Consider the following 26,699-nt stretch of genomic DNA (forward strand, 5'->3'; position numbering starts at 1 on the left):
GACGACACTCAGCTGTGCAGTCCCCTGTCTGCCACTGTTGTCCTTATATCCTGGAGGAGCAGGAGGCCAGGAAAGACAACTTGCATCTCTCCAGCATCGCATTCCCTGGACCAAGCCCTCTTCCATCTCGTCACTATTTATCCTATGCTTTTAAGTGTAGCACTTCCCAACAGAGACCCGAAAGACTGGGTATTTAACTTCAGTTGAGGTCTTGACCTGCTCTGTCCTTTGAGGACCTTCATACTTGGTGCTTGCAAGAATCTGTTTCATACAGTTTCTCACGTCTGATCCATTTCATAAAAGTAGGCATGAAATACACTGAATCCATTACAAAATCTTTTAATGAATAGAGGAACAGTATGTGCTAGAATAACAGAAAATTTTGTGATAGGAAATGAACTACTTTACCAGCTGTGCACTAGATAGCTTCTTAGGCATTGGCACTTCTACTACAGGCGTCTCGATGTACTTGGGATAAGCCATGGCTTGACAGTCACTGACACCAGCAGTCTTTGGAATTATAGCTTTGATCCTTATTCGTTCACAGCCTTTGACAGAGCAGAAAGCAAATTTCTCCTTCTCATTTTGAGCTTTAAGTTTCAGAAACAGCAGCCTGAATGTAGGGGAGGAAAGTGAAGAGCGTCCTTGAGTTCAATGCAAAAAGTGACTAAGGTTCATCAGACTCCTTCCTAATACTTTGCAATAATGCATATTGAAAACCCTCTTTGCTGGTTTCAGGACTTTATAATTTAGTATTATAATGTTACACACATTTCAAAGGATGCCTGCATCTCAAAAATGTTTATGGAAGGTCAGGAAACCCAAGAGAGGTCAGCTGACATCTGAACTGCCTTAGAGCTCTACTTTACAATGTCCATTTATGCAGAAATACATAGTCTGTATTTTAGATCTCTTTCTTTAGGTCTCTTTCACATTTTGTAAGAGAAAATGACACCTTGAATTCCTTGTTATTGTGCCTCCAAGTCTTAGGTCTTATAAATGGTTGCTGTTCAAAACAAAAAAGGTTGTGGTGTGTCTCCAGTTCAGTACTATGGTCTGCACTTTACGTTTTTTTTCCCCCTTCCTAATTTGTATTCACTTAGCAAAGCATTTCCCAGAGGAACTGGCAGGGCAGCACAGAACAGCCTGCAAATGACTGGCAGCCATGGGAGTCCCTAGAAAATTAAACGCTAATCACATTCCCAGAATGAATTTCTGGTTTTGTTGTGATTCCAACCAATGGCTTTAGCCAAACAGCTCAGAACTTTCTCAATAGGGTGTCCAAATCATTGAGAGCCATTTGCTTACCCAGTGTCCTCATCCCAGTAGTAGTATCCTTTGCTAGGATATCTGTACTCCAGCTTCTCCATTTGAGATACTCTATAGAAGGTTCCAGTTTTGATTGTTTTCTTCAAGAGACGATTGTGGATGTCTGAGAGAATGGAAAATGTCGTCCCTTTAGGATAACAAAACCCTACTTGGATCCAGTCGTTCCTGAAATAGCAAAGGCTCAGACTGTAACAAGTCGACACATTACTGTTATTTTCCTGCGTATGTTAAAAGCCAAACTAAATAATTCACTCCAAAATGTAACTTACTCTTTTCCTGAACAGTTAAAATTTTAATGGCTTGGGATCAACCAATGTAGTGTAAATTAGACTATGGGTTGGTGATAGGTGACCCTGTAGGGGTCAGATCTGCTTCAGACTTCTACACCTCTGACTTCTACGCACTGGGAATGAATTATCTAGGCTTCCATAAATGTGTTATCTTCCAGGGCTTCCTCAGGGAGCGAATGGGAATCTGAGATGCCAAATGAAAAGATGGTGAACTCGATGGAGTTCCTGGAACAAGTATGTTAATTCTGGAAGAGTTCACATAGCAATGACCTCACCCGTTAAAAACGTGCAGTTACATTATTGAGCTGGAATGTTGGAATTCAGTTGGATCACTCACTTGTTGAAGTTGATGAGCCATATGGTCAGCTCTTCAGGGGCTGTCTTGTCCCAGTGAATGGTGTAGCCTTTCCTCAGAGTTATAACGGGCTGATACTGCTGGTAATGAGTGCTTTTACTCAAAGCCCCTTCCAGGTAGAGTGGGTGATTGTGGTAGTCATTTTTGATGATTTTCATTCTGAGGTTGGCTGGCTTGTAGGCTTGGATGTACATCTAGATGAAAAAAGGTCATCAAGTGTTTAATGAATTACAGTACAACATTACAGGTTCAGCTACTCTACAGCTGTGAAGTTGTGTGAGGTCGGCACACCATACATGTAAAACATGTACATTAAGGCCCAGATAGGCCTATGGTAGAGCTGAAGTAATTCACAACATCAATGGCAAACAGTGGGACATCTGACTTGTGTTAAACAAGGACCCTTCTGTCTGGATTTGAGAAGAAAAACCAGCCCAGTGGTTACAGCCTGACTTTAGTGGCACTATGCTGAAAAAGCAACACTCTCAACACCTAAGAGAAAAACAAAGGCAGCACTTTTCTTAACAGAGAAAAACAAGGACTCTATCCAGACAGTAGGGCGAGAGAAGAATGGTTGGGTGATTACTCAACAGGATGATGAAAGACCATGAGAGCTGAAGTCTAATTTTGACTCCTCAGCACGTTTACCATAGTACCGTGGGCAGCACTTCATTGGAGTGAGGGGAAATAACCCTTCCTTACCCAGTAGCTGGTAGATTTGTGAATATTAAACTGTTAGGGCTTGTGGGCTAAAAGTTGCTTCAGGCCAAAGTGTCTGAATCAAAGCACAAGATCTCCATGTTCAAAACCACCTGAGCACACAAGCAGTTAAACCCTGAGCACCCTGCAGAAAGCACATTTCTAGAAGTCATGCTTTACAATGCCAAGAGAATTAAAGTGATACTGATACATCAAATTAAGCAGCTTTACCTGCGCATAGTGTCCACTGCAGATAGAACCTCTCCAGTCAGGCACATCAATGCAATCTGGGTGTTTGATTAACCAATTATCTTCTTTTATCAGGTATGAGCCTGGATATTCAGACACAGAACCATCCACATCATGAAAAACAGATGTTTTATCACCATCCATATCCAGATCATTGAACCAGGGTCCGGGTTCTCCAAAGAAGACCCTTGAGGTAATCTAAACAAAACAGCGAGACACATTCATGTCACCAGAGAGGAATTAATCACTTACAGTACAAAGCAAGGGGCAGCTGCGGTCACTGAAATGGCACAACAGACCAGAAGGATTGTTAGCTTTGGGGGCAAAGTAATACATGAAGAAATCAGTGTTTGCACTAATGCCATCATTCTTCAAACAGCCACAGATTTTTGGCTGCTCAGCATGACACACTGTAGGCCTGATGTTCAATGGCACTGAAGCTCCCTGCCTCCAGATGAAGTTTGGAGTGGCAGGTGTTCCGAGATAACATTTACATGCTAATAGAACTATTAACTTCTGAAACAGAGAATCCACAGATGAAAGCACCAAAATCATTTTCAATGGAGTTAGCTGGCAGAAACATCAGTGTCATTTGGTGCAGGATTGCTGGGGTTTCCTCTCCTTTACCTGCACGCTGCCTCTTAGTTAAGTCCACAGTTAGTTGGAGTTGGGTCATGCTCCTTAAAGGTGTGTCTGATTTGCCAGATAGAGCAGACGGAGATTTTCCTGCTGACCTCGGTGGAAAGGCTAAAACAACTAGAACTGCAGCTGTAGCAATGAGAAGGTTTGTTTTACAGTTCTGGAGGAAGGTTCAGGAGACAGAGCAATTTGACTAGGGCCACTTTGCTCACTGTCTGCTAATATATTTGTAAGGATCCAAAGCCACATAAAGTCATGCTGATGCTGGGAAAAGTCAGTGACCTCCTTTGGGAAATGACTGCTCAGGCAACTTCTGACAGATATTTTTATCCAGCATAAATAAATGGCATGTCACCAGCAACGTGAGAGAGTGACAGATCAACACTTTTAGGGGAATTCTGCCTTTTCCCATCCCGTTTGGCACAATGACCACCAGTCAGCACTTTTCCTGACATCTGAGAGTCTGCTAACTTTCTGAAACTTAAGCAACCCAAATAATTTCACTCCCAACCACTTTATTTGTTTGTTTGTCATGTTTGGCAGTCAGATTTAACAGCTGCTAGAGGTGAACATTAGCAATGAGTTAGCTCGTATTTGTGCAAGCAAACACAGAAATAAGTCTAAAAGCACGGACCCCCAGACGAGGTTCAGAGCAGCACCCATAAGTTCATACTGTAACTCAGCATTTATCAGCCTCTTTTTGGCTGGGTTCTGCTCTCATTTATGTCTGCAGAACTGGAGTCCATATGCAGATTCTTCTCCCTGTTTTAACAGTTACTGACGCTCACAAGAATGGAAGCGATTTTCACTTGACGCCACTATTTTTTTATATACTTCTGGTTTGCTGCAAACCAGATTTGCTTTTTACTTATCCATCCTACTTTCTCAGCTGCCACTCCTCTTTGCTTCTAGCAAAGACAACAGGCAGCTCTTGCAGAGCTCCTGTTTTCTCCAAAAGGGCGTAATACCCTTTTTTCCCCATAAACCCACTTCCAAACCAACTGACAGGCCTTGCTGGGAAGGGTAACTCACAGGAACGTCTTCAAAGTGAATGTCAGTGACGTTGTTGTTGGGGCAGCTCTGCCAGGCGTTGTTGAGCCTGAAAGCCAAGGCACTTGTGTGCCGGCCATCCAGGGCAGCAAACTTGCGGAAGGTGCAGTTCTGGACATTGATTGGGCCGTCATAGAACTGAATCCCTCGAATGGGAAAATTCCTAAAACACATTGGAAAGAGACAGAGAAACACGGTCATGACATAGGCGTGAGGTTGAGAATGTGTGCTGGGCATGGACAGTCGTGCAGCACCTGATTCTGCCTTTTTTCAGAGCCGTGAGGAAGGCTCATGGGGTAGTCTTGGAAGAGAAGGGATTTCCCTGCTTTCTAGGTCTGCAAAGCCTTCTTAACCTTGCAAGTTCATCTCAAGTTCTCTCATGTCTGAGACTGACTGTCTTTATTTAGTCTGCACTCCTCAAAGCACTTACAGCAGAGCTGAGGCTCTGACCTAGAAATGAATGAATTCGTGCTGCCGGTCACCAATGAGTTCTGCAGCAGCGAAACCTGAAACTCCTCAGGTCAGCACAGACTCCTTGGGCAGGTCCCAACACATCTTTCTCCAACTCGAGGAGAAACAGTGTAACCCGAATGCAGTAAAAATGCATTTGGAAGCAGGGAAAGATCTCATTTCTGGGACTGAAAACAATTGAGGGGGCACAAACTTGTGAAACAATTAAAATTGAGCCTTTTCTGATAGAAGCTGCAAGGTAAAGATGAGAGTGTTTTAACACTAAGTGAATGCGATGTTTAAACTCCTTAAGAGGAGAAGGTGTTTCATTTTTCACTTATAACAAACCAGTTTGATCCCTTGCTCATATGAATGGTGGCAAGTTCACAGTTCTGCCACTGTGCTTTTTGGCACTCAACACTAGAAATGATATATGCCCAATTACTTAAGTGGAAATGACAATTAGAAGGTGAGTCCTAGTAGATTGGCTTTTCATGAACACTACGGTTAATAAAAGCCTATTGCATCACTACCAACAAGCAAAGCTGAGACACAGAACGTGGCACAAAAACACCAGCTGAGCTGTTTGGTCAGCACAGAGCTACCATTAGGATAACTATGTTTTCAGGAACAACAGCAAAATATTCCTTCACATGCACAGACCACACACAAAGTTCTCCGGATGCTTTGAAACTATTTAATTAAGGAATTAAATTCCTGTAGCTCAGCTGTAATAGTAACAGTAGTGCTGAGCTCTGTAACTACATCTGGGCTAGGACTTGGTGACTGAGAGGCATGGAACCAAAACCCCTTGTGTGCAAATAACACTGTGCTGAAGAAACCACACCGTGGTGGTGTTGGTACTGAGAGTGGAAGTGGTGAGTGTGATGATGGGCTGAGCTGAACTTACGGGCCGATGGGCAGAGTCCTGCCTCTGTGATCCAGGCCGCCAGGTCCCCAGATCTCATTGTCCATTGTTTCGGTGCCCAGGTTTCCACTCTCACCAACAAACAAGCTGTTCTTGATTTCTTGCTTTGACCCATCATCGTGAGGGAAGGTCCCACCACTAGGAAGGAAAGGGCTGGAGGTGAAAGGATGCTCACACCTTCCCTGTGCCCCCGGCTGAGCACCAGCTGTGTGACACTCACCTTGCCAGCGTCAGCCCAATGCCGTTGTCTGCAAACCTGCCAAGAGAAGAGAGGTGCTTCAGAAGGGTTTTCTTTATTATTATACACTTTTGATCCATGCCTCAGGCTTACAGGGAGGCTACAAGTAATGCAGTAGTTTGAGTTAATATCTAGGTGGTATTTAAGTAAGTACACACTTCTATCACGGATCTCTCCTGCATATTAAAACCATCGGGGCAGAGCCGAGTAAAACTCAGCTCTGCCTTGTCCTTCTCCTGTCTCTAGGTGGCAGTCCATTACACAGCATCGCCTTCCCTTTAATATCTGCGGCTCCATAAAACGGACGCCGCATGCCATATTAACATTTGTTTTGTTAATGCAATACATAAGTCTTACTGTAGCAACAGAAACGGAAATTACTGTGGCCATAAAGGCAATTACAGTTTACAAGCCGCTTCCTTGAATTCCGATACACCCATAAGATCGCTACTGGGAGCTCATAAAGCAAGGTAATGCACTCAGAACATTGCTATCCTCTGTCTGTGGCACTCAGCAACACAAACCCTACACGACATGCTAGAGATCTGCAAATACATCTTTGTTGGCCATAGTGTGTCCAAGGTATCCCTGGCTCCTAAGTTCCCAGGAAGCACAAACGGGACGGCTCAGCATCACATTTCAGAGTGTTCTGCCACAGTCCTGCTCTTGCCAATCTAACAGGTTGCCAGAGCCAGCCCACGAGGTTTGGGTCACTCCGAGGTAAGGCAGCTCTGCCAGCAATTGGACACCAGATAATGCTGAGGCAGATACCCGTGGCACGGTTATCACAATATGCCTTGTAAAGTAGCTTTTTCCTTTTTCTCTTCTTTCTTCTTTGTGGTTGATATCAAGAACCTGGCTCAGCAGAAGAAAACACAGATGATCATCTGTTTTCCACTGCAAAAGAAATATCTGTTCTGACCAGTGCAGGAAACAGCCCTGAAAGAGCACAAGACACACGCGCCCAGTTTCTCTGCCTTGCTGCTGTGATGCATAGTTTCATGTCTGCCCCATCACTACCAGCTTATTCAGCATAACAGCCAACCACATAAAGCTGATCTGTTACCAGGCTCAGCCAGGGGAGGTGGTGGATTTTGCTGCTCTCTTTCTGAAGCACCTCATTTTTCATGTAAAAAAACAAAAGGTGCTGTTATTTGCATTAGTGCATGTGCGTTTGCACATTTCCATTTTGAATGCTGGTCAGAATCACACACAAAAGAAACCCAACGACCTCAGAGATCTTCAGTTCAGACAAAAATAGGTTTTCTTTGTGTAAAATAACACCTGTGTTTATGTAACGTTTTCATCTTTATTTCAACCCTTGGCCATATGAAAGGTGCAAAGCGGTATAAATAGTCTGAACCACAGCTATGCTTGCCATAAACACCGGGCTGAACTCTGAGAGTTGAAATAAGGCAAAACTCACTGGCAGTTGTCCAGCCACACATCTCCGCCCCGCAGCCAGGCCCCGTGATCCTGGTTCTTGTAGGCAATAAAGCGCTCAATTATTGCAGGTTCCCTGGGCTTCAAAGGATCAGCGTCTTTGTGTGGGCTGTATCTGCAACCAGAACGAGAGAGAAGGAACGTTGGCAAGCAAGGGAAGGCAGCCTTGCTCGGTCTACAGCCCTGCTGAACATCTGGTTTCTGCTAGCTGAGAGCAGCTCTGGGACAGCAGTCCATCCAAGCAGTGTGTCTAGGCAAGCAGTGGTGGCCAAAGCCCTCTGCCAAAGGACAGCTGGTCCAGGAGAGGCTGTTTTAAAGACAAGCTCCAAGTTTCCTTTCACCTTGCCATTGTTGTATAGCTGATATATTGCTGAAAGCATGGAAAGTTTATTATTGCTCCCAAAAGTTGAAGACATTTTTTAATCCTTTACTATTCTTAGAAAGGCTTAGGTTGGATGGGACCTTACAGCCCACCCAGCTCCAACCCCCTGCTGTGGGCTGGTTGCCATCCACCAGGCTCAGGCTGCTCAGAGACCCACACAACTTCAACTTGGGCACCTCCATGGATGGAGAACCCACAGCTCTGGGCAGCTGTGCCAGTGCCTCACTAAACCCTGAGGAAACAATTTCCTCCCAGCATCTAACCCAATTTTTCCCTCTTTTAGTTTGAAGCCATTCTCCCTTGTCCTGTCACTATCAGATCATGTTAAAGTTCAGTCTCCCTCCTGTTTATACACTCCCTTCATGAACTGGAAGGCTGCAATAGGGTCTCCCCAGAGTCTCCTGTTCTCCAAGCTGAACAAGTCCAACTCCATCAGCCTTTCTTCACAGGAGAGGTGCTCCAGCCCTTCAGTGCATTCCTGTTGAGATAAATACCCTTTTCCTCCCTGTTTTGAGCATTCTTCCTCCTAGCTTTGGCTATATTGTGGCAATGAGAACTTTTCCTCCCCGTTAAAAGGAACTAAATTATCTTGGAGCAAGGCTGAGAGCAGCTCCTCCGCTATTCCCACTGCACATTGCTCAGGATACATAAGAGATTTTCTAGCTCTGATATTCTCAGTGATGATGAAATATTGGCCTAATACAAGAAAAAAGCAGACACAAGTAGAAGCTGCAGCAAAATGTGACCTCTGCTGCCCTCCTGCCTCTACTCAGGCAAGAGCATCCAAGCAGGGATTTGGCACTGCTGAGCTTGGCTGCCATTCACCCAGGAGCTCTCCCTCTTGCTGCTGTAGGAGCATCTCCCATCAGCTCAACACAGCTTAGAGAACCTGACAGCTGAGCATTCAACTCAGTGCCAGCAGCGGATGGTCCAGAGATTAAAATTCATGCCTCACCAACGGGTAGCGAGACCAAGCTGTCAAACTGCTAACAGATATTCAATAGCTCTTTGCTCTGCTTAATAAGCCATCATATCAATCTAAAACCAAGCACCAGGCTGATAGGGTTCCAGTAAATGAATATTACTTTGGCAGCTTCATAACTACCAATTTGCTTTCAGAGAGAGATTTAGTATCAGCCCTTGTGAATTCCCTGGACATTGTTAAATACAGATATTTTGAGATAGATTCCAGTTTCATTCACATCCATATGCATCTGGAATAGCACTACAGGGTACAGACTTTTGCCCAGATACTTAATGCTGTAACTGAATGCAGAATAATCTCTCCAGCTCTGTAACTGCCCAGCCTACATCCAAGACTGTCCTGGCCAGTGTAGCTATAATCACTTAATCAGTCTTTCAGTCTCAACAAGTGAAAAGTGGAAAGCAGTACAAATAATCTGAGCCGCAGCCCGTACTGCTGGGTAATCACCAAGCACAAACATGACTGCATATTGAATTGCTTGGCTTCCAGGGGTCATTCTTGCCTTGTAGGGCAAGGGACAAATTGCCTTTTGTAATCCCTTACAGTGCCTGTGGCAACCAGCAGTTTCCCAAGGCATGCGTTCAGCTACTGGAGAAGCAGCATCAATTTCTCAAGAGAATTTAGAGGTATTTGCAGAGAAGGCTGGTTTTTTTTTGGTTTTGGTTTTTTGTTTTTTTTGGGGGGGGGGGGGGGGGGTGGGGATAATTTTACTATTTGGTTAATTATTTTAATTAAATTGACATTAAAGCAATGTAAATTATATTCATTTTTGAAATTCTTTTAGTGTCAGCTGTGGAGTGCAGCACTGGGCTGACGCAGAGCACAGAGGTTCCCCAGAGAAGATGCTGAACCAACCCAGCACAGCACTTTCCCAGTGCATAACCAGCAGCGTGGGCAACCTGCACACCAGAGATGGAAAGGAGAAAGGAAAAACCAAACAGTCCCTTCCTGAGCGGTGATGTTTCTCTTCCCTGTTTGGTTTCTTCTGTCCAGAGACCCAGCCGTGGGAAAACAATGTCTGAGTCCCACCGAGGCAATGAAGTCAGGAAAGAAAACTGTGCAACTTGAGAGCATTTAAGTCCTTTTCTCTCCCTGGGGTTGGTAACTATGTTAAGAGCCAGACTGGGCCTCTAATGAGATAAAAGGGTGCAAGTGCAGCCCTTAACACTGAAATACTTTGCCTACAAAAAGCCCTTTGCTTACATCAACCTCCCCATGGGGGTCTGCTTCAGAAGAAAGTGGGACTTCTCAGGAGCTACCGCTGGCTTAAGTCTGCTGATACATAATACACTCTGTAAAGAGGTTCTTAGCATTTCTAAGTGACTCTGTTTTGTCATACGGATGCTACACTCAGTTCCAGGGATGAAGGGTCACACCACGCATTTAATCATAACTATCGCTAGGTAGATTTGGAACTAGACAGAAACTGGAAATCAAAGTGTAAGCTCTGCTGCTAAAATGTTCCCTGCTCAAGCAGGTCCTGAAGGAATGAAGAAGATCAACAGCATCCCCCAGAAGTACTTTCATTTCCTGTTTGTGGGAAACTTGCATCAAGTTCTACCCAGCAGAGCTGTCGGCCAGACAGCATTTAATTGTCTTTGCCATCTACCAGAGAAATCAATACAATACCCTGGAGCAGATGTAATATCCATGCCCGCTCAGCTGCAAACTAAAGAGCAAAGAAAACAACAGGAGGATGCAGTGCTGGGGGTTCTTTATGACATACAACAGGGAGACAAAGTTAGAAAGTGATAAATCACCATGGAGTCACCATCCCTAGAGGTGTTCAAGAGCCATGGAAATGTGGCAACGAGTCGTAGTCACTGGGCATGGTGCGATGGGTTGGTGGTTGGACTGGCTGAGCTTAGTGGTCATTTCCAACCTTAGTGATTCTGCAAAATCCAAATGAAATCCTTTCCTCAATAACTGCCCCCAAAAAAGCACTGCCATGATTCATATCAGCTTCCTTGCAAGCAACATTATAGTTCTAAACCAGTGCTAAAGTCTTTTCCAAACCAAGCTATGCAGAGCTCTTTACCTCCCAGAAATCAGTGTCAGAATGGGCCTTTTGTCCTTGGCTGAGGCAGGAGTGGTTTTAACACCGTTATCGATGATCATTCCAGCCTGAAAGAAAATGGAAATGTAATATTATGGTTTATGTACACATTCTACAGTTCTTTTCACTTCCAAGTTCTGTCTCCAATTGTCCCAAGCCAAAGTATATTGCACAATCCTAATAACTGCTTCTGTTAATAACATATGAAGCAGAGCGCTATCAATGCTATCAGGAATTGCGTGTGTCACCCCAGACTGCCCAAGATTTCCTGAAACTGAAGATCTCTTTTGAGCATACCCCCAGACACGTACATACACTGTTGTAGCCACAGGACTGGCAGTCCTTACCATGGCACCACACACAGCATGCAGAGAGCAAACAGGGAAAGAGTGAGGAGAAGGCGATCAGACACAATGGCTGTATTTATTCTTTTAAAAGCCATTTGGTTAATTGCTAACATTGGCAGTTAAGGTCTATAATTAGACAAGCTGCCAATAGATGCTCCAGTAGGCACTATTTTAGGACGGCAGAAGGGAAGAATGAGCCTAGCGCAGCCAAGCAGAGGGAAGAGCGTTGGTGCCCAGGAGCCAAGAGGATGCTGGCTCAGAGCGCTGCCCCACCAGCCTGCAAGCTGCTCTATCTCCAGACACAAACAAGTTTGCATGAACTCAGAGCGAAACAGAAAGCACAGGCATTAATAGCTTGCAGATCCAAAGAGCTGGAGCAAGAAAGCGATGTTTTTTTGACGGCAGCATTCCAGTTGCGTGCAGACTCACTCGGTAGTTGGAATGCGCACGGTTGTTGGAAAACTTCCCCATCGGCATGTGCTCCGAGTAGCCGGGGGAATACATGCCCGCCGAGGGCCCCGTTGGCACGTGGTGCAGAACAAACCAAAAGCCTGTTTCCTGAGAAAAAGAAACGACATCTGAGCCTTCGCTTGAACCTCTTTGCTGGTCTGCATTAGCCCAAGGATTTATCAGTAAATCCTCAAGACGTAAGCCAGGAGATTTCAGGACAAATCATAGCTAGCAGCATTGACCTGTCTAACTGCGCTCACACACATTCTTACAGTCACAGTCCTGTACAGCAACATCAGGCTGCTTTAATTTAATCTGTGACATCTACCTTAAAGGTATATGACTTTTCTAACTCACAGCACACACACACACACACACACACACACACTGATGCCCTCCTATCCGTGCATGTGCACATCTTAAAAATCAGATCCATTTCATTTAGCTGTCTAAAAATATATTTAGGAACCTGAACCTTAGTAATCAAGTTCTGAACTTCTGGAAAGACCACATCTCCTTGTTTAAGCCTTGGTTTGCTTGTTTATTTGTCTTAGTAGAAAATTAAAAGCTCCCAAAGTGACCAAGGATTTCTGTGGAATTAGCATTAGTGCTGATTGAAATTTAAGGGCAACATTACTGTAGTGTGACCAACAGAATCATTGCCAAAGACTTCACTGGAACTGTGCAGCCAGATATATTTCATTTATTCAGGCTGCACACTGTGCAAAGGCTGGGAAGTTTTGTTAAAGCTGTCCAGCTCTAGAAACAGCAAGTGTGGAGAAGTAAGAAGTATGGAGCAAAAGGAAAAACGTTACCTTTCATTGGCAGCACTAACCACATTAATACATGTCTCTTTCTAGCAGTTTCAAGAATGCCTGAGTAACAGAAGCAGGTTTTATTCCAGCAAGAATCTCGGCCTCTCAGGGCCCTCAGCACTGAATTGTTACCAAATAAGAAACTTCTGTACTCACTTCAGACCCCGCAGCTGCACAGTTTATAAGGTTGTTGTGTGGGTTCGCTATCCAAAAGGTGGATACGGCACTGCAGATGAGGAAAACAAAGAGTGAGATGAAAATGACACATGAAGCGCACGCCAGAATCATGGCTCAGCTCCTCACAGTGCAGGCATGGCTGATAAGACCCCAGATAAGGGGTCTTGCCCAGGGGCAAAGGGCCTGTTTGTTGTTTTTCTTTCTCTTCTCATACCACATTTGTCCTTTGTGGTTTGACAGAGAACATGGCCTTATCTCTTAAAACCCCAGAGTATTAAATGAGGAATTTCTATTGCAATTCCAAGCCTGCTATGAAGCTGTCAGATGTCAGTCATGTTTTATGATAAGGTAAATATGTTGTTGCACAAGCTACAGAAAAGCATTTGCCCCCATATAAGCCCTCAGGTTCATTAGAGGTTTGTTTAATCAAGGGACTCAATGAATTACCTCTAAAGGCTTTCCAAGTGTTCCCTAGCACCTGCTTTTACACAGAGCTGCTGTGATTCATTAACTTTATTTGCTCCCACCCCATTATGCATTGCATTTCTTCTGGGACAAAGAGACTCCATTTGCCTAATGCACATAAAAAGACTCTTAATTGGGAGATTCCCATCGAGGAGGAAAGATCAATCTATCACTGTCCATACGGTGACATACAGTAATCATTAACCAACAGGCACGTGAACTTTGGGAATGAAACATTCAGGAGACATGCAGCTTGCTCCCTAAATTTGCTGGGTGGGATTCACCCTCCTGAGGGGGGTGCAGCTACCAAACCCTTATGTCTCTTTCATGAAGGACTTCAAGAAGGCTTTATATTCTAAAGGAATTTGCTGGACTAAGGCAACATTTGGTACATGTGACTGTACCATGAAAACGTTCGAGGCTGGGCTAGAAAAAACAGCATGAGATTATTGACAGACTGCCTCCAAATGCACAGACAAGGGCCTTGAACCTGCTGTATTTCCCAATGACTTGTCTCAGACCAGCCCTGTTCCTCAGAGCAGCGTGCACTGGATGTGTTACTGTATCATTTGGCACAATCCTATTGTCTTAATTACCAGCAGCAGCTGCCTGCCTGCCTCTTCCAAGCCAACAGAGCCACAGCTGGCACTCATCCCTCAACCCTGTGCCGAGTGCTTTGGCTGCTGCCCATGGGGATGGCGTGGGTTGATGCACAGGGCAACCATGTTGTACACATGCACTAGCAGGCCGGATGAGCACAGTGAAGAACAAAGGTTCTATCTAATCTATTGGTCCTTAAATTCTTTTATAAAGGAAGACATTGCAGATCATGATACAGTAGGACTTCATTATGCATCCTCTTATCATTCCTAGTGCTATTTTCCTGCAATAATATTTCAAATGACACAAAACATGTCCCTCTGAGTATTAAGCGAATTATGTGGAAAATGAGAACAACGGCTGATTAACTCTTATTTTATGAATGGCTACATTAAGTGTCATTTATAAACAAACACAGATGTGAAAGAAAGCACCGCATGAATTTCATCTCTTTCTCTTGCCAAAGTAAAAAGCTAAAAATATGTTTCTCTGGACCAAACCCCAGTCAGTTCTGAGGACAGAATGGGTGATAGCGATAGAGTCTCAGCAGCCTAAGAGTACTTTTAAATGTAATAAAACACCCAAAGGTTTTTAGCTGGTATTAGGCATTAATCAGCTTCTTACCGTCTCATTTAAAAGACAGAAGTCTGACTCCACTTCTCTTGCACAGCAGTCTTACTGTCAAGTTTTGATGATCACCGTCAATTTAAAGCTTTCTAAGGCAAACTTACGTCCACATATTTGCTCTAGATTATTTACCACTGTCCCTTCATTACAATTGCTTTTCCAGCTGTTAACTACACAGGTAATGAGATACCAAACACATATCAAAACAAGGAGTTTCCCCTAGCAGCCAGTAATGAGCAATGAATTCACATTCCTAGGCTGTACACCTTGATTTTGAGGTAGAAAAACACTGTGAAAATCAGGGGGGGGGAGTGGCTAGAAGGAACTTCATGAGCTCAGTGAGTCCATACTCTGTCTTATGATAAGGTCAACTGCAAGAACAGAATTCATGACTGGTGTTTCTCTAACCTGTGCTTAAAAGTTTCTACTAACAAAGAACCCATGAACTCTAGCAAGAACAGACTCCAATGCCTAACTATGCAGCTAAGCTGGTCATGTTTCTTCTATACTTCATTTGATTTTTTTTTCTACAGGCAACAGAACTGCAAAAAGGACTTGTAAAATCCCTTCTCATTGCAAATGCTTTTATAATCCTCATCTAAACCTCAGTTGGCAGATCCGAAAGGACACTTAGAGGAAAGGATCTTGCAAAAGGGAGATGAAAGGCACTGAGTATTTTTCAAGTTTAATACTGAAAAATAAAAGTTTTGGGAAGTTCTCATGGAAACATTTTCATGAGCTTATGCATAGACACACTTAGTGATCCAACAGGCATATACAGTCTTTGATCTTCTATCACCAAGCCCTAATTCTGTGCTAAACTGCATTTATTACACCATGTTTGTTATATTCTTCACAGTTTGGGTAAACTGCCAATGGATGCAAAATACCAATCCCGTATCATTAAACTATATCTGTTCTCTACAGATAACAGCTTCAGAATAAATGTGAGTATTTTCATAATCAACTATCATTCCACGTGGGCACTAATGTCAGAATCCAGCTCATTCTGGGAGCGTTTTATTGAACCATTGCAACTCCTGAATGTGCAAGGCATAATCCCACTTCAAAAGAGACTTCCAATAATATCTTAAGTAGCAATCATCACAATTGGCTTCATGCTAAAAATGAAAATTACAGCCTAGGCGTGTAGGCAACTAAATAACACAAGCAGAAAGGTCCTGAAGAGGTTGCTCTCCCAAACTTCGGGAGCATGCAATGAGACTTGTAAAGGTGACAACATAATTATACGTTCATAATGCTTTTGTGGGTAAATCCAGCAAAAGTAGAAAGAAGAAAAGAAGGGCTCCCACTCACCTACAGTCTTGTCTGGGTTTAGGGATGTACCCCGGATAAGCACCCTCTGTGATCAGCTTGCACATCCTGCTGTCTCGGTCAGAAGGGAGCAGAGTGCTGGGTTTAACAAGCAGTCCAAGGCAGTGATCAAACGTGTTGCGCTCTTCTGGTCCATCCTCGGTAAAGAAACAATGGCCCAGTGCATCATAACCCACAACGTCCTTCACCTGCATGTACACAGCAAAGGTCAAGTTTCATCCTTCAGCCACTGCATGTAAAGAAGAGACTTTATAGTAATAGCAACCCAGTACTCTCTTGAACTCAGGGTGCACAAGCAAAAGCAAAATCAATATCACTTTCTACTCTTAAGCGCTCATTGCACAAACAAGTTTAGATGTTAGAGTTATTAACTAGAATTTGTTAACCTCTCAAAAATTAAATTAAACTAGAATTTGTTGTCATCAAGGGAATGTTAGTTCCATTCTTTTGTCTATCTGCAAAATCAGAGACTATCTTAGCATGAGGCTGGAAGAAACATGGGGTGCGGAAGTGAATGAAGGATGTCGGATGTTCAAGTTACATCTGGGCTCATTCATCTTCACGTAGAGTTACACAAGCAGCTACATAAAATACATCTGAAAAATGCAGCTGAGCTGAAAAAATATTTTTTCAGGCTATCAGAGAGGTGGCAAGTCTTTTTTTCCAGACAGGCTGGCTTGTTTTAGCTTTGACCTGATCCTTTTTTTCCGAGTTGTTGACAGAAGCATTACTTGACCCTGAGAGAAATCAGCTGGTGTTAATCAGTGCTGTTCTGGTTTTGGTTTCAGTGGTGTTAACATCAGAGTACACTATTGTGTTGGATAGAACAATACCCATCACCTCACTGGAGGATCTGAAAAAACAATTTCAGGAGCAGATACGTGAACTCAAAGCCTACGGCTCGGACTGGCTGGAAAACAATAGCCCTCAAACACTGTCCAACAAGTCAGTTGTTAATGTATATATCAGGGATATGGAAAACAAATTTCAAGCCTCCATTAGACTGGTGAAATGCTGTCTGTCCCAGGGTCTCTCGTTTGTCCTATCAGCCTTCACCCAGTACCTACCTTTGACCTGGGAAACCTTTCTAGCAAAGTTTAGATAGACACCAGTGTTTTCCTACAAATGCTTCTTATGAGACAGCAATCATGAAGGGACAAAACATGTTATTAAACTGGATATCAAAACCATTCTTTACAGGGTTGTTGAAAGACCTTAACTCCCAAGCACCTGAATTACTTTTGTAAGTGGACTGAGATTCTTCTGTCATCTACACGCCTCATCTCAAGGCCAGGAGAACCAATTTCAAATCAAATCCCAAGACCAGCATTGAAATGATTACAAAAATGCTTTCACTTAAGAGAGCATACTTCGCTTGCCAAATCTACTGCAAGCTTACATTTGCACACACATCTATTATGTATCATCCATGCTCCAGTGTAAATACTCAAATCTCTGAACATAAGTCACCACAGTAAATTAAAGGAAGTTAAAATGACCTGCAAAGTGGTACATTCCACTAAATTACTTCACTAAAATTTACTGCTAACTTCTCTAATTTAACTAGATGACAGCTTTTGCAAGGTCAAGGCTTCTTTATTTAGGCATAAACAATATGTACTACATTGAAACATCCCTCCCTGGATACATGAGCTGTCCCAGCCTTGCAATTATAAAGGTTTATGGGATAGGCGAGGATCTCATTAGAGTGACCTCTTTTCAGATGAAGATTTCCAGCATGTAGAGGAAGTCTTTCAATCTCGGAGTTGTTAAAATTGCAGACAGCCACCAAAGACAATTAGTTTTCTCTCACACAACAGTAAAACTGGAGAAGCATGTAAGTAATGCGACATTTAGATGATGGAAATGGTTTCCTCAGAGAAACATTATCCACATGGAAAAGACATTTGTCTCTCCAACCAGTGCAGTGCTGCACCAGGACTAGGATATGAAAACCTTTGGCAATCAGACTATAGTGGGGCAAAGCCCACCACTGTTCATGGGAAGTAATGCCACAAGAGAATATCTCTCCCTGTTTGTTGAGAGAGGAGTGAAGCAGAAAGAGGAATGTGCTCTGGCAGAAGGGCTCAGAGCCAACAAACCCAATGTTGTCCTAACTCATCCCTGAAAGCCAGCAGAATAGCACAGAGTTATCAGCCAGGGACATGGTCCCTACTGTATCTGTCACCCTCTGTTTGATGAATTACTTTCCCATATCTCATCTCCCACTCAGCTCTGACTTAGTTTCCTGTATGTTTTTTCATGCACAAGTCCAGTACTGAAATGTTTGCATAGCAAAAAGAACTGCACGTTCCAAAAGATTTTTTTTCAAAGGACTTAATTTTTGATTAAAACCTTCTTAACAGTCCATAATCTTACCTTAACCATGAGTAATTTATGGACAGATAATGCCCTTTGTGGCAAAACAACCACTGTGCAGTACAGCTGGATTACTAAAATCAGATACTGCTGAAGTAGTCACATAGCTCAACCTCTTACTCCATGAAGTACAGCTCTCCCCTGGATCTTGACAGGATGTTTATTGACCTTCATTTAATTTCTTGCACTAATGGGAGTTTCTATTTTAGGTTGCTCACTGGGGTCCAGTGGACAGAGTGGGAATCAGAGTAAAGTTTGATCCCAGGGGTTGCAGTGGTGTAAGTAGGTGGTTTTATGGCCAATGGATTAAAGAAAACATTGGAAAATTATTGGAGCTGTCAATAATTATGCTGAGAATTTCTACAGATTTGCTTCCAGAAGGGCCCTCTGTGCTTCCCAGTGAACATGAATTTGTAGATAAGCACAGAAAAACTCACTGAGGGAAGTGAGATACTGTTGGGATAAGAACTTTCAGCAGCACTGTGCAGACCCACAGAAAAACAGTTCTGCCATCAAGAATAAATATATAACCCTTGAAAGCTTTTGCACAGGTACTTAACTACAGTCATGTGAGAAACCAATGGCCGACGTTTAAATGCTTCCTTAAATGCTATGCTATGCTGAGGTTTAACAGTTCAGCCAGATGTTTTGCATGACTATTTACAAAGTCCAGTTCGTGTACATCATCAAGGAGAGAAAAGCACACTTTGGATCGCCCTGACCTCAGAGGAAATGAATGTTACCTGGGGGCAGAAGGAGCTGTTTGCTCATGCATGTAGAAACAGGCAGTGTTGCCCAAGTCAGAAGACAGTAGACAGCTAAGAAATACACAGAATAACCATAGTACTCACCAGAGACCCATGTGGGTGCCTGTGAGTTTCTCTGGGGCAGAAGGAACAGGAAAGGAAGGGAAATAGAATCGGAAAGCAGATGAGGAGATTGCAGTGGTATCACATGAAGAATCAAGGCTTGGAGCTGTTAGCTGCAGATGTCTATCTGAGCAATGAAACATCATTTAAGTGATGCAACCTATGGAGTACCTGTTCTCTGATGAAGCTGAACAAACAGATTGCTTTACTTCACTGAAGCTTTCAATTCAGCCATTAGCAATAATTGAATGGTTAGAATAAAAAATAGGTTAAATGCAGAGTTTAGTGTTGACACATTTTGATAAATTATAATTATCAGTTTAGATTTTACATCCTAGAATCTAAGATTCCTCCAGGGTGCCTTTTCCTGAAGGCAAACCATGGTCATTTAGATCAGGGGCTGTTGAGTAACAGAGAGAACGAAAGCTATTCTCATCAGCTGCCTCAGTCTGCCTGAATTTCATTGTGTCATCATGCCTGAAAAGCCTGAGCATGTGGATCCCTCTGCCATGCATCCCCTGAAGCACAGCTGTCACTTGGAGAAAACAGAAGAGACAGAACTATTTCCAAATGCTCTATACAAATCTATTTATCTGACTGGTACAAAAAATGCCAGACACAGGGCATTTGCTTTGGCAACCATCAATGAATAAGGAATTAAGATCTCATGTCAGACTGATAAGCAGGGCTCTAGCTGGTCTGCAGTTCCCCAAAAACTGCGCAAACTCTGTATACACAGATAGTGTGTTTATGGTGCCATTGGTAAGAGCCTTCTGCAGCACACAAATCCTGTGTGCTCTTCTACTCTGTATATTCACCTGTGTTGGTGACTTTGAATGGACAGTTACCATATGATCCTGAGTGTCATATACATATTTCTTCCCCCCACAAGATGAGTTCAGTCACTAGATTTCACGTTATAAACTTAGAAGGACAGAGATCAAAAGCAGGATTCACAAATAGAAGATAAAAGCCATTCCTCTTCTGGAACTGCAATTTCAATGCCCTCTCTTTAACTTCTGTGCATTTTAATTATGCCTGTGACTTCCACTTACATTGCTGCCACTTTTGGAGGCAGGAGCCTGCATTCCTTTCCAAAAGGAAGACTTTGTATTTGAACTGATACTTGGGGAAAATGTTGGCTAGTCAAATTTGTTGTTTATTCCACACCTTTAGCAGCTCTGCTTTTGGGATTGATATCTTTATACTTCCTGAATGCAAGTAAAGATTGCTCTTTTCTCCTGTTTGGTTTTGTGAGTGGAGCTGACTGGATATTTAGTTTCAGGAACAGCATTCATTCATAACATTTTAGATCTTGGTTTCCTTACCATCATCAGGTGGGTGGAAAATACCCCATCTGAAATTCTTGGTGTAGTTGGCTTTGAAGATACTGTCTTAAAATAATGGGAAACTCAAGACTAATAAAGCAACAAGGGCTGGGACCAACACAGCTTATTCCTATCCCAGAAGTGCCAAAGGAGCAACTGTGCTCTCTGAGGAAGCCAGGGAACAGAGGTGGGGTGGCAGTGAGGAAAGCCTCACTGAGGATGCTCAGAATGATAATGTTTTCCCTCTGCACACTTACAACAAAGAAGGAGGCATCTCTGCATCTAAGGGAGAATCTGACTGTGCTCCTAGCATTTCTGGTGCACTGTAAAGTGTCTGATAAGCACGTGACGTTATATAGATTTATCCAAAAAGATTTTCCATTTTGGAGATTAATTCTGACAAACCAGAGCTCTGTGAATGCTTAATGTTGTGAATGGCATTGCAAACCCAAAGCTTTATTACGGGAGAGATGAAGCACACTTAAACCTTCTGATTATCGTCTTTAAATAGCAAGCTCTGCCTGTAGCTTAGTCCAACTACTCATTAAAGTTGGGCTGGCCCAGAGACATCCCTGCACACAGACAAAAGCTCTGCCTGCTCTGAGTCATACACATCCTTCAGTGCCACTTTGTCTCCTCCTTTCAAGAATGCAGGTTGAAATATGCATGGAACACGTATCTATGTAATCAGGAGAAATAAACAGATACGAGTTCTAACAATAAAACACATTACGTTGCAGTAATTAAGCTGTATTCACGCTATGAGGAAATAATACGACTGGTGCCTGGATCTACAAGGTAGACATTTGGGTTTCTTACCAGCAAACCATTGGATCCGTGGATTGTGACACAGCGGGAGAAGGTATGGTGGATGGAGACATCCTTCACATACGTCGGAGGGTTGTAGCCTCCTTTCTCATCCACATCTCCAGCCATGTGGAAGTGAATCGGGTAATGTCCCATTGTCTGCTGGCCCATATATTTCAGTTCTAGACCTTCAAGATGGGTAGCCTTAAAATCAAGACCGATCTGGAGAATGACAGAACATCAATCAAGATAAAAGCGTTAAGGGGGAACACAGGGATGTAGAGAACAATAGATGTGTCCGCTAGAGAGATTTACTATGTGTGAGGGAGTGCACAGCTGCAAAGTAAGGCAAGAAGTCATGATGGCTAATGCTCTGTGATAGCATTACTTCTGTCATGGCTACTTTTGACTTTATTTTGGAAGAAAAAAACATTCAGATTTAATGTTTCCCATGAGTTTCTGTCACTTGGGCTCAAAATGAACCTCCTGAACTGAGCACCACCAGAATTTGGGGAAAACTAGAATTGGAATATGGGGCTTGTATCCTGGATGGGTTGAGCACCAAACTCACTGGGTGAGCAATATATGCAGGGATGTTTTTCAAAGCTGAGGGACAGGCAGCAGCAGTGGGGTGGACCTGCTGCACCACAGGGAGGGGCTGCTTGCTCAGCAGCTGACACAAGAGATTCCTCCATTCCTTCAGCCTGACTTTCTCAGTACATGAAGGTGTGGCTGGGTGGAGGAAAGTGCAAGGGGAAGGCTGCAGCCCTACCTTGATGTGTCCCCCAAAGGTGTCGAAATCAAAGAAGGAGCACAACTTGCTGCTGTACTCATAGCACTGCCTCTCCATCTCTCCCATGATCACAACGTTCCGGCTCAGCAGCCCCACTTCTGCCCGCATGTCGACACCATCAATGACTTCGCCAACGTGGAGGTATGCTGCTTTCCCTGCAGGAACAAGATCCATTTTCAGAGTTACTGTGCCAGCGCTGCTGGTTTCCCCTTGTACTTCCTGTGGTGGGGTTGGTTGATAATGAAAAGAGCATTGGAATCAGCAAAAACTGTTGGCTGGCTCCTCAAAAGGCGGAAGGCTGGAGTACAGGTGTCCCTCTATGTCCTGCTGAGACATTTGCAACAGAGGAAGTGGGATTTTTGGTCTGAAGTTGCTCCAGTTAGCCAGGGAGCTGAACCAACAGGCTGTTAGACAAAACACTTCTCCTACCTTAGAAAGAGACTGCGATCACTTCAGAACTGCAAAACCTCTCCCTGCCTGCTATACTGAACTCTCAGTTTAGATCTGCCTGTACATCTCCAGCTTGCTCCCAACACCTCCCTCTGCCCTGCACATCGGCAGCTGATAGGACTGCATGCCAGAGCACATCGCTCCTAACCTGCCTCCACAAACACACCTGGCTCTATGGAGGGGTTAAAACCACAGAGAGCCCTCCCTGCCCTGAACAGCAAGGAGTGAAGCCCAGGCACTGTGGATGCCTAGAGAGCAAAATAATCTCTTTGCTGTAATTTCATTCAAACATATTCATGCTCCTTCCTTCCTTCCTCGGCTTTCTGCAGAGAATGCAGTTGGGAAAAGGTTCATCTTACGGACTACGTTCTGTATTATTCCAGTAAAAATAAGTAATAAACTCTTTAAGTAAACACTGAACTTTCAGGAATGCTACACTTGCATGTATTTCATTTCAGTGGAATCATTCAAAGCAGTAATTAGAAACAAATGGCAAGCCCAAAGCCTGGCTATCATTGTGAAGCACTTTGTGCTGCAGTAGAAGTGCCAAGTTGCGTGGAGGATTTTGAACTCTGAAACATTCTTATTTTAACCAAAACACGCTGCTATGACTTTATAACAAAGATAAGCAAACACCATTCACTCCCCCTTTCTGCTGGTGCTGGGAGCAGTGTAGTTCAAAGGCAATACTGGGATTTGGGAAGGGTTGGTGCTCCTTCTTGCTGCCTGCAAGGCAAGGTTCACACCACTGTCTGCCATGTGCAGAGAGTGCTGTGGAAATCAGATGCTCAGCCCCAAAAATGAGGGCAGTAAGGGGCCATGGGCTTGCACCTCACCTGTATTTGCAGTTTCTTCCCTAGAAAGGCCATGAGCTTCCCCACAGAGCTGGCATAAGCCAGATCTATTCAGGCTTGTGGCCAACATCAGACCCAGCTCACCCCCAGCACAGCTCTGCTTCCCTTCTTCACCTCTATTTAAAAAAGCAGTGGCAGCGGTGTCCTCTGCACAGGGATGCCCCACGCTGTACCCTGGAGCAGCTCTGCTAGGGAACACGGCCGCAGGTTATGAAACCATTTTCAAGCTGTTACTTTTTAGTTTCCCCCCGAGCTGACCTTTCCTTGATGTACTGAAATGCAGGAAGAAGTTCAGATAATCTTAAGAACGTCCTATTTCAAGCCACATCCCCAGGATTTGTGGCAGTGGAATTAGATGGGCAGTTTTGTTATTTATGTGCTAAGCTCTAGAATAATAAATGTCATGCTTGCATGTATTTAATTTAATTTAAAACCAGTCCAGACATGCAAAATAGCGTAAGCACTGGCAGGAATGTTAAATACGCACTAACCAGTTTCTAAATATAACTCCTTGGGTGCATGTTTTTCACTTTGTGCTTTTGCTGACTTGACTAGTTTGGAGATAAAAGGAGAGATGGAAAGCAATCCCCTCGCAATGTGAAAGTGGATTTTGAATAATAGCTCCTTTAACAGAGTTTTGAAAAACAAACCTCTCCTCCCAGCAGCCAGAAATCCAAAGTGCCCACAGCCGTGGGGCCATCCCAATGACACGGATCATGGGAGACAGAGCCGGGCACGGGATTGCTCCGGTGATGTCAATTCCTGCTGGAAACTGGCACCAGGCACTTCCCATGGGGCCAGAAGCACCTCGATGTGCGTCCAAAGACACGTGGCACCTCCACCGGCACCGCTGGTGATTGGCATGGGGAAAGAAATCAAACAAAAGAGACTGCTCCATGGTGCGCTTGGGCAGTTCACGTGGCACTGGGAGCGTCCTGCTGCAGGGCTGTAAACCTGAAGCCAGGCTGCTGCTTGTCTCCCTGGGGAGCAGTGTGACATCTGGACATGGGCAAACCCAAGCCTGGAGTTGGCAAACCAGCCCAGAAGTGGTTTGGTGCTAAGAAAGGCAACTCTGTGCTGAGAATATGGGAGGGCCGTGCCTGCTGCTTCAGCATCAAAGCCCTGCCTGGGATTGCCCAAGCAATAATCAGCGCAGGGTCACTGATTCACCATCTCCTCTCTGAGCACATTCGTGCTGCATCCCTCACAGACAGATGTTGCTTTGCTGGCGAGCCAGGCTTGTGCTGTGTTATAATCTAAACCAAACAAAGCTGTATGCTGACAGATTACATCTCCCCACAACAGGTCCATGTGATTGAGCTCAGAAGAACGCCCTGGGTTTGTTGCTCTCTTTGTCATACCAGTGCCTTCACTTAGCAAAATGTTAATTTGCAGGGAAAAAAACTGCTTTAATGTATGGGCTTGCTGACAAAGGTCTTGATTCAGCAAAATAGGAGACCAATTCCATGCTCATGACTCAAGATAGTGACTATGAAAGTCACCAGGGCACTTTGGAAGGAGAAGGTAATTATTAAAAGAAAGTATGCATTAAGATAAACATAGATGATCCACTAATCAAAGACACACTTATGTCAACATCATAGCAACTCTGAGTCTCTCCAAGCTGTACAAAGCTCCAGGAAAACCTGCCATACCTGAACCTAACCCCAAGGCCTGGGCTCAGGCTTTATCACACTTGGGAAGGGTGGAAATGTAGAACTGTTTCAGCAGCTCCAGGTGTGGGCGGTGCTCAGCTCTGGTGAGTAGCACTCAGAGATGTCTCTGAAAAACCTCTCTGATATATTTCTACATTTCTAAATGCTTCAGCTTCACATACCATAAAGTGCCACATCTCTCTTTCAGAAGAGAATCTGAAAGCCTGTATTTGTTGAAAATAAAGTGGAGCTACAATGCTCCTGGATTCATTCTTTTTCTCTAAGGGGTCTTTTGTTCTACTCCAGGCTCTGTGGATTAGACCTTCCCTCTCATGGTCTTTTAATGTTTCCTAAACCAGTTTTTAAAGGAAATCATAGAATCACATTAAAGCTGGAAAAGACCACTAAGGTCATTCAGTCCAACCATCAGCACACCTCCACCATGCCCACTGATCACATCCCTCATTGCCACATCCCCACGGTTCTTGAACACCTCCAGGGATATTGACTCCCCAACCTCCCATAGCATCCTGTACCAGTGCATAACCACTCTAAATACAAACTTGCCTGCTTAACTCACATAACAGAGTGACAGCAAATCCTTCAGGGCACCTTTAAAACCAGTGCACCTCATTGCAGATGCCAGCCCAGACCTCTGCCAGATTTAGCATTTTTATGAAGATTTTGTCATCATTGGTGGTGATGCCCCTGTTGCTTTATATTTAATAACTGACAAATGTTCACTCAAACATCCTATCAAATCCTCATTATTCTGATTTGGTTTGATGGGATTTGCTCTTGCATGCCTGAAATGCAACGCAGCGTGGCTTGAGAGATCTGACCAGTCTTGAGTCATAGACTATAGCCTGACATCTTAATGACTAAATTTTTCTTAATCAAGGGAAAGTAGGTTTTGAATGAAAGGACTTATAGGAGAAAGGATGAAACTTTACAAGGAGTTCAAAGCAATGCCCAGACATAGAAGGAAAAGACTGCTGAAAAGACTGCTACAAGGGTACCTTACACAATACTTCCTGCCCACCCCACCAGGGATGCTTCAGAAAAAGAGCTTCTGGCAATTTCTAGGAAAAAACGATGACAACTTTTAAAGAGAACCCTCTATATCTCTAAAAGTATCTGAATTTTGCTGGTGGAGTAACTTCTCCCACCTTCTCAGCACACAATGAATGCTGGCACAGGTGGTTTCTGGGAAGTTGTTAGATCACTTTGTATCTACATTTTTAATTCCAAGTTCTCTATACTAACAAGTAGCTCCATCTCTCTATAGTATTCACTGCTCCATAAGCTAGATTGAAGAGATATGTAGGCTCATAATCATAAATTCACTAATACGTGGGATAATTGGAGTAATTATGCTATGCACAAAAAAGTTTTTCTTGTTTTATCAAGAGCACATAGACACACAAAAGGGCATTTCATCCTTTCTATTCCATGGTGAAACTTATCAGCATTGGTAGTAACTTCACACAGTGCAACGAAGATGCAGATAAGACTTGTTTCCCAGGGAAACTTGACCAAATACTTGATCTTTCCTATTATCCGGTGCTGCCACAACACAACCCTTCCTTCCTTCCTTCCTCCTCCCTCCCTCTGCCCTGTGCCATCGTCCCTGCCCTTGGGAAGCTGCAAGATCA

The 26,699-nt window shown here is 43.7% G+C and overlaps 1 protein-coding gene across 3 annotated transcripts in view; it reads right to left on the reverse strand.

The window, feature by feature from the left end:
• Positions 1–26,699, reverse strand: part of CEMIP (cell migration inducing hyaluronidase 1) — a 102,495-nt gene that overhangs the window by 5,775 nt on the left and 70,021 nt on the right. For all 3 annotated transcript variants that reach the window (XM_015873036.2, XM_015873038.2, XM_015873033.2), the window contains 14 exons: positions 22,065–22,240; positions 21,305–21,514; positions 15,892–16,097; positions 12,862–12,931; positions 11,870–11,998; positions 11,076–11,161; positions 7,654–7,785; positions 6,210–6,245; positions 5,972–6,127; positions 4,594–4,774; positions 2,905–3,120; positions 1,957–2,168; positions 1,309–1,494; positions 409–613 (listed from right to left, as the gene is read on the reverse strand). In XM_015873036.2, the coding sequence (XP_015728522.1) occupies positions 409–613; positions 1,309–1,494; positions 1,957–2,168; positions 2,905–3,120; positions 4,594–4,774; positions 5,972–6,127; positions 6,210–6,245; positions 7,654–7,785; positions 11,076–11,161; positions 11,870–11,998; positions 12,862–12,931; positions 15,892–16,097; positions 21,305–21,514; positions 22,065–22,240 (2,201 nt within the window). The remainder of the gene's footprint in view (positions 1–408; positions 614–1,308; positions 1,495–1,956; positions 2,169–2,904; positions 3,121–4,593; positions 4,775–5,971; positions 6,128–6,209; positions 6,246–7,653; positions 7,786–11,075; positions 11,162–11,869; positions 11,999–12,861; positions 12,932–15,891; positions 16,098–21,304; positions 21,515–22,064; positions 22,241–26,699) is intronic.

Source organism: Coturnix japonica, chromosome 10 (assembly GCF_001577835.2).
Source record: "Coturnix japonica isolate 7356 chromosome 10, Coturnix japonica 2.1, whole genome shotgun sequence".
Classification (NCBI taxonomy): Eukaryota; Metazoa; Chordata; class Aves; order Galliformes; family Phasianidae; genus Coturnix; species Coturnix japonica.